This window comes from Acartia tonsa, chromosome 10, assembly GCF_053477335.1.
Source record: "Acartia tonsa isolate MP-2025a chromosome 10, ASM5347733v1, whole genome shotgun sequence".
Classification (NCBI taxonomy): domain Eukaryota; kingdom Metazoa; phylum Arthropoda; class Copepoda; order Calanoida; family Acartiidae; genus Acartia; species Acartia tonsa.
The window spans coordinates 27,747,947-27,756,843 of record NC_137269.1 but is presented as its reverse complement, the minus strand read 5'-3'; the positions used below and the strand labels follow the sequence as shown (position 1 = coordinate 27,756,843).

Genomic DNA, 8,897 nt, shown 5'->3' with positions numbered 1-8,897 from the left:
CCCCCTCCTACTGTCTCTTTGAATATAATAACTTCATGGAGGCCGCACTCACTTTCCCTTCACTCCACCCCCCTCCTCTCCCATATCCCTCACCCCACACCTTCTTTTGCCCTCCCCCCATCACTTTCTGTGCTCTGCTCAGCTGACTTTGACTTGAGGCTGGTGTGTGTGTGTGTGTTTGTATGGCTGACTGACTATAAGCAGAGAGTGTAAGAGAGAGAGAGAGTGTTGTGTGAGTACTTGACAAACTCTCGTGCTGGAAGGACCACAGAGCCAGAGTAAAAGGTGTGGAGAGGAAAGGCTCCCACCACCAAGGTTTTAAATTATCATCTACAACACTTTACCATCCAAAATTCTGGCTCTTACTACAGCTCCTATGATTCAAGATATTGGACAATTATCATCAATGTTACAAGTGCTCAATGATATTAGCAATGAATCCTGACTGCTGATATGTATGTGTAATATATAAAGTGATTGTTATATACAGAGAAGCTTACTTCACACAAAGTTGGTAGAGCAAGTTCACTCTTTCCATTCTCCCTTTCCTCTCCCCTGCTGCCATAAAATACACTCTCTCTCTTGTCCCTTCCAGGAACCAAATTAAAAGTGAGTTTCTTTCCATTACATTACCCACTTCTCATTCTTTCCTTCACATACATTTATTCCTGTGATAATTACTGTGGATATTTACTTACAAAATTCAATACCTTCTTGTTGAACAAGTAATATAAATTATAAAATTATTTGTTTCTGAACTTAATATTAGACTTTAATGTGAAAGTTGAAATACAGTATACTGTGCAAATAATTTGAGAAGAAGAGAAATATTTGGTTGTTTCAACTTTCTACTGTGAGCTGGGCTCTGTTTCAGAGAATTGAGCCAAATTTTGTTGTATTGGGAAGATTAGAGAGTTTTGGTTCTATTCTCTTCTCTATCTCATCTTCCTTTCACTCTCTATTTGCAACATAGCTTTGCATTGTTGTCATTACTACAACAAATATAGTTGAAATATTTAGAGCTGCCGATAGTCAACCTGCAATAAGATGCATACTGAAGTTCAGGTAGCGCTTAAGTTTGTCATTTCCTTCCTTTACAACAAGCTGCCAAGGCGAAGGGTCAACCTGTTTGGTGAGGAGTTGGACAATGCCTTGAAAGACAAATTTCAAGGTCACTGGTATCCAGACCAACCTTTCAAGGGATCTGCCTATCGATGCCTTAAGATTACAGATCCCTCGGATCCTGTCCTGAACAGGGCAGCTCGTGAGAGTGGTAATCCTCTGCCAGACATTATTGAAAACATGCCAGCAGATCTGGCAGTGTGGATTGATCCCGGAGAGGTCAGCTACCGCATGGGAGAGAAGGGATCTGTGAAAATCCTGTACAGTGAGAAGGACAGCTCCTTGAATATGGAAGATATCAATCCAGAGGTGAGAGGCTTTCTTTCATTGGAATCTGTGACAGCATCTTTGAACAGCCTGAGCCTTTCACAGAACACCTACAGCAGTGGCATGGTGGCTGGCGGAGTTACAGGTGGTAGCAGCACAGGTAGTATGAGTGGAGCAGTTTCTCCATCACTAATGAACAGCCCTGCCGCTGTCGGTGTGCCTACAACTCCAGGTGCAGGTATGCTGAACTATCCCCACCATCCTCTCCCACACCATCAACAGAATCCTTATCAGGCCCGCCAGCCACCGGTTGTGTACACAGCTGCTTCCTTTGCTCAAACAAAATTTGGAAGCACTAAGTTGAAAACTAACAGTAAGAAACCTAACAGGATGTCACCTACTGAGTTCTCCAACTATATCAAGCAGCGGGCTCTGCAAAAGTCAGTTCAACAACAGCAGCAACAGAATGGTCAATTTGGAGCACCTTCACCAACTGGTCACCACAGTCCTGTATCACCTGGAGGCAATGGCTATTCAGATAGATATGGAAATAATCAGATGGCAAATGGGTATTTCAGCTATGGCAACTCAAACTCTAATTACAACAATCAGAGTGGAAGTCAGAACAACTACCAAAAGTTTTTCAACAACATGCAGCAGCAACAGGTTAACTGTAACAACAGCAATGACTTCTTGTGGAGTGGTAACACCAGCAACAGCCGCAGCAGCAGTGTTGGTAGTCATCTCTCACCTGGAGGAAGTAATATAACTTCAGGTTTGGCAGGTACAGGAAGCATGGGTAATCAAAACAACCTGTCACAATCTCCAGTAACAGTTCAGCAGAACAACTGCCTCAATCTGTCAGATTATTCTGGGCTCTTCACTGATTGGGACAATGAGTTGGAGACTAATGCATTCCTGCAGGACATACTTGCCTCTGCCACAGGTGGAAGTGGTAATTCAAGCAACAATGGCGGACAAAAATCTGGTAAACTTGGTGGTGGCAGTGGTGTTAGCTGTGGCTCGTCTGCTGGCGGTATTATTGGCAGTGGAAGAGGCCAGGGCAGCCATGGTGGACTTGTGGGTATCAGTGGGGGACTAGATGATTGGTTCAATGGGGGAAGTGGTGTTGGGGGGTCTCAGACAGCAAATCAAATCGGTTTCAACTCCAATCAGGAAATTAGATATTCTAAATTTTTATCATTGACTTTTTTATTGACATTTTTTATCAACTTTATATTTTCAACTACCTAAGTTTTCATTAGGATTAAGTTATAATTTCTGAAAGTAGAACATTTTACAATATTTGTTTATGTAAAATAAGCAGGATTTAATTTGAAGGTCAAACAAATACGTGAAGATAGTACAACACTTACATACTTACGCACAGACACATACACACACACGCCAGAGATTGACATAACTCAATTTTAGCGCAAAATTAATCATAAACAACATTATGTTATTTTTACTACTACTTCATTTAAATATTTAGCATTGAATGTAACATTTTTAACTGCGTAGTAAAACATAAACAGGTATGATAAAATCCATACAAAGCACACACAAATACGGACAAACGGTTAAAGTTATATTTCAGAGCAGATTTTCATTAAAAGAGAGAAAGAAAAAGAGAGTACAAATACTAGAAAACTTTTGCAAAAAATATAAAGGTACTTATAGCATTTCCGACGGATTATACTGGATGTTCTTTAGAAAGTGGTATCTTCACTACAAAATCAAAAGTCCATATTAAACAGCAGACAAAAAAATTACATTCCCTCATGGTGTTACAGACAGACACACAATATGAATTACAGAGAAGTTTTGCTACTTACATGTGGTTTTTTATTTGTCAATTAAGATCTCGGTATCCAATGTGCTTCAGAGAAGCATCACGAGAAAGTTTTAAAATTCTTTTAAGTGCAAATATGAATTTTGTTTTAACAATGCCAGCACCTTACCATTTGTATTATATAATTTTCAATCTTTGTATAGATTCACATTTATGGATGTTTTCATCCTTTTGTTGTTGATAAAACTTAAATTGGTCATAATTAGAATATCTAATCTTTTTTCTAGGATTCCGGTTTAGAAAGCAGATCCTCATCAACCAAAAGCATGGCGTCCATGTCAGACAGCCTCAGCTCCTCACAGTCATCCAATTCTTCAGATAATTTTACCAACCAACAACAACAGAGAGTTCTAGTGGCTAATTAAGTAACAACATTGAGTCCCCCTAGTGGAACATAATGGCACTACATTTAGTTATGTAGCTACTGGACATGGTTGAAGAAGATCAGGGTCAGGTTACTACATTAATGACTATTGTTAGTTTAAATATAATCACCAGGCGTCTCAAATGAAAATATTAACACCAGCTGTAGCCAAAGCCACATTTCCTTTATTAGTCAATGCATGATGTGAGGGTAAAGAAGGAGAGTTACCAAATGTCTAAAATGTAAGAAATGCCATGACTGAAATTCAGTATTTGTTACTGCTGCTTGCCATCTAAATTTTCAGCTGCCTTAATTATAAATAAGGGTTTAATAATCAAATCTTTTTTTGTATTGTTATTATTAAAACTCAATCCAATGGATTGTTGTAACATTTGGATTTGATTATTTTATTTTCAAAAGTATTAAACCATTATTTATAAATTCTAGGAATGCTGAGCAAATTGTAAGTTTAGCTTTTTTATAGTTGCTTCAAATTGATATATATAACAAAAATATATATATGTACATTATGATAAAATTGTAAAATTTTAAAGTGATTTATTTTTTCAACCATTTTATGACATTTTTGATATTACAAAAAAACAATTGGAATTTAAAGGTCTGACAAATTTTCGCCTTTGACTTGCAAATTATTATGTATATTATATATAAAAAGCAGTACATGCATACATTCAAAAGAATAACAAACCAGCCTATATATCATGAAAAGCTAATTAAAATGCAAAGTAATTATGACTCTGTATATTTGAAAAATTGATTTATTGAATCCGTCTTTAGAAAACCAACAAATTGATCATGATTTTTCAAGTCTAAATGTCAGAAAACTATTAGATAACAAATTAATTATATTAGGTTTTTAATTGAATTTTTATTAAATTTTAATAGAATATTAAAAGAAGGGAAGATAAAAAAGCTTTAAAAGTGGACCATTATATTTTCTGTAAAATTCTTTATCTTAATTTAAATGAAATTTGTCTTTTTTTCTTGCTTAATTCCCAAGTAATTATCTAATATCCATCCCAATTCAAATGCAAATGTAATAGATAAAAAAAAGATTAAATTCCTCATTAAAAGATACAGAATCACATAAATAATGAAATATGCAAAGAAATATAATAGAAATAAATTGTTAGCAATGGTTTAAGCACTCTTCAATTTTTATAAATTTTTAAGATAAAAAATCAATATAGTTAAAGGAAGAAATTTTAGATAAAATTGTTTAAATTCGCAAAAAATAAGCTTTTATTATAAAAGCAATGACTGAAGGTAAGATGCAAAAAAATCTGCAAAAATCTATAAAAATTGAAATTTTCGCAATAGCTTCAAAGACTGCTAAATATATTATAACCTTAATATTAAACATGTAATAACAAATATTAAAATACATCGAGTAATTTTCTAATGAGTGAAAAGAAAATATTTTAGACAAATTAATAAACAAATATCCTTTTAGATAAAGTTAAAATAATTAATACAAGTACATAAGTAGTCTAAGCGTAGTTGATAAAAAAAAACATAAAAAATATAAAAAGTTTAAGTGTTATTTTTTGTTTTTCTATTCTCCTATATTTATATATTCTACATATTATTATTATTGAATATTAATTAGTAGTCAATTTAGAAATTTTATTCTAATGTTAGTATTTTTTATTCTCTGGACATATATAATTAAATACACTTTATTATTATTGATAATATTATTATAGTTTGTTTATTAAATTTTATACGTCGTGTATAATAGTAATTATTTATAGTATAAAAAGCAATATCCTAATTTAGTCTATCTTACACTGTAAAGGGACCTCCCTTTAAATAAGACAGAATAAAATAAGCATATTGAGAATTAATATCATAATCTAAAGTTTAGCTGTTTAATTTTATGTAGTATTCTTTTCATTTAAACATTTATTTTATACCATTTAAATTATTTTTCAGTACAATAGTTTTCTTAAACCTAAAAATAAAAACATTTTTAGAGATAAGGAAGTAAAAGAGTAGTCTTAAAATCAATATATACGCTTTCATTATAAAAAGCAAATGAGAAAAAAATTCTATTTCTAGTTTAAATTTTTCTGAACAAAATTTTAATTGGTATAAAATAAAAATGTTTATATAAAAAGAAAATTTAAGGTATTCGTGATATAAAAATTTGAAACATAATACGTGTAACCATAGTTTTTTTTGACATAATTATTATTGATATTCCTACCTACCTAAAATAACCAATTACATATTATCCAAAAATTATTAGACTGTTTTTAGAAGGAGAAAAAATGTTAATATGTTTTTGAAATTTTAAATAAATATTAAATTTTTTCTCTACTCTATCATACCTCCTATTTTTACCCAAATTCTTAAAAGTATTTTTGAGTTAAAAGTAAAGAGTTTTTCTTTATAAATCTAATGGCGATTTTTTCCTTTAGCTTTTGCCATTGTCTTTTAATTTGTATTTGAGTGTGTGTGTGTGTGTGTGTGTGTGTGTGAGTGTGTGTGTGTGTGTGTGAGTGTGTGTGTGTGTGTGTGTGTGTGTGAGAGAGAGAGAGAGTAAATTGAAGCAATTTTGTTTAAAATAACACTTTTCAACCATTAAATGCTTTTATTATTTCAACTTTCAATTATAATTTACTTTCCCTTGTACTTGTATTGTATGCATGTACATCTATAATCTATGTATATACATGTATAGAAAGTTTTCATATATGTTTAATTCTCAATTAGGAGTGTGTGTGTGTGTGTGTAAATGAAATAAAAAGGAAAGGTTTAAATATTAATTTATACAAATAAAACATTTTCCTTTGTAGTAAAACTAAAATGTGTGTTGATATGCTTATTATGAGATAAACTATTCAATACCTTTACTTTACTTTTAAAAACTCTTTACAATTAACAAATTTTTTATTTATAGGATAATTTTATCTTTTTAAAATCACCATTCCTCGTAAATAATAAACCTATAGGTTGTGAAAAAATTCTAAATTTCTTAAATCATGTATGTTATAAATAACATTTTTAAATGCTTTTTTTTAATTGCACAAAAATTTACAATAAAGTTTTGAGTTTATTTTTTTATTTGCTTATATTAAAAATGCTTTATTTACTAAAATTATTTTTATTATTTCTTGTACATCTTAAAGAAATAACTAACAATTAAGGTCGTAAAAATGCTCTAACTACAATCAACTTTTTAGAGTAAAAAAAGGATTAATTGTTATGTTAATCTTTTAAGATAAAAATTAGCAGAAAGAAACACATTTAATTATAGGTTTTTAAAAATTTAATTGAAATATTTTAATGTGTTTCTTTACTTCTAAACAAAAGTAGTCTTTCTAAAACATTAGTATTTGCTCTTAGTCCAGAAAAAAATTGAGATAAAATAATTTTATATTTTTTCATACCAAAATTTTATGTTTGATTATTATTATTATATAATTATTATAGTTAGTTTCACCTTATGATTAATCTTTTTACACAAAATTATTGTAGTTTGTTTGTTTTTTATATTATTAATACTATTATCATTATAATTTATTGTTCATTTATGTTGAATTTTGTTAAAGTAAAGTTCATATATATTATTGTTAAAAACTTAAAAATTAACCAAGACCGGTTTTAAAAAAATCATATTTCTTTTTTTCCTTCCATGACCAAGAAAGATATTTATAGCAATAATTTTCTTCCTTATTGTTCTCTAACTATGTACTTTTTTAATTTTTTTTTGTGAAAAATCAGCGAAATTTTTATAAATGCGCTAAATGAAAAATATTTTTCCATTTTTGCTTAAAGCCCTTCATTTTTGTACATTCCCCCTTATATTAATATAAACAGCAATTTAAATGTTTAATTCTACTTTTAAGAAGTACATATTTTACCTACAACAATATGCCTATCTATATTCTAAATATTATCAGAAAAATGCACTCTTTTTCCTTACATATATGATTCGAATACAAGGGTTGCCAGATTTGACGGGGCAAAAAATCCGTAATTTCCTATCAGGGACAAGGGTGCCGGATTTTTTACCTGTCGCCGAAAAATACCAAAATACCATTTATATTATGTAAATTAATATGTATGTAATATAAAATCTGACAACCCAAATTATTATTATATATATAAAATTATTAATCACCTGGCTAAAGACTAGCGCAATATTGCATATTGTTGCTATGCTTTGCAGGCCCGGCGGGAATTGGCGGTGTTAAAATTAGCCGGCGATTAAAACAAAAATTTTGCTTAAAGTTTTCTTAATCATCTAAAATGACTTCTAAGCCTTTTATCACGCAATTTTTTTCGCCTCCAGTTTTTTTCTGCCGGGCAATAAAAAAAACTATTTTGTGACACACCACTATAACCATATTTGTAGAAGCATTTGTTAAGCTTTTTTACCAACTTAATATTATGACAAAATAATATATATTTTTACTTTTGTAGTAAGTTGATGTATGAAAAAAAATCATTGAGAATAATTGACAAATAATTAAAAATAAGTTTTCGTGTAATTTTTGTGTGTGAGAGATGTGTTCGCAGAGAGCATTAAATGATTTGCGGTAAAATTCCGCAGTTATTATATACTCACCGCTAAACCATATCTTTTTGCGTACATATGAATATGCGAACAAAATTATGAGAATATGAGAAAAAAGATCTATCTTCATATTATAAAATAAAAAGTTTTTGAATTCAGATGTTTTTGTAATTTTATCTGTTCATGTTTAATGTAAAATTAATGATAAATATAATGATAAAATTTATTTTTATGTTACTTTATTCAGTCTTTCATGAGAACATATGTCCATAAGTAGTGCAGCAATAACAAAAAAAAGTATTATTCAGTTGATTAGCTGAATAAAAAGAATCACCATTCCCATATAAACAACCCCTTAAATAGTGGATGTAAATATTCATTTATTTCCCTGGTATCTCATTTATATCCCTGGTATGATTTTAGAAGATTTTTAATTTTTTTTGGAAGATTTTATAAATTTTATTAATTATTTAAAGAAACTTTATATCAAGGATATAAATGATCATAGCCGGGAAAATGAAAATTAAAAACCAAAATTAAACCACATTTTAGAATAAAAAAATGAGTTTTTTGTTTAAATGAGAATGATATTCCTGTCCAGTTTTTTGTTTAGGAATGAATATTTCTTACCCGAGGGAATAAATGATGGACCGATAGGTCATCATTTATTCACGAGGGTAAGAAATATTCATTCCTAAACAAAAAACTGGACAGGAATACCCCATTTAAATAAACCTTTTGTG

At 30.3% G+C, this 8,897-nt stretch overlaps 1 protein-coding gene across 1 annotated transcript; it reads left to right on the top strand.

The window, feature by feature from the left end:
* Positions 1-214: 214 nt before the first annotated feature.
* LOC145329759 (uncharacterized) lies at positions 215-8,380 on the top strand. Its single transcript, XM_080174139.1, has one exon. The coding sequence runs from the start codon at positions 1,048-1,050 to the stop codon at positions 2,641-2,643; it is 1,596 nt and encodes a 531-aa protein (XP_080030265.1). The 5' UTR covers positions 215-1,047; the 3' UTR covers positions 2,644-8,380.
* The last annotated feature ends 517 nt before the right edge of the window (positions 8,381-8,897 follow it).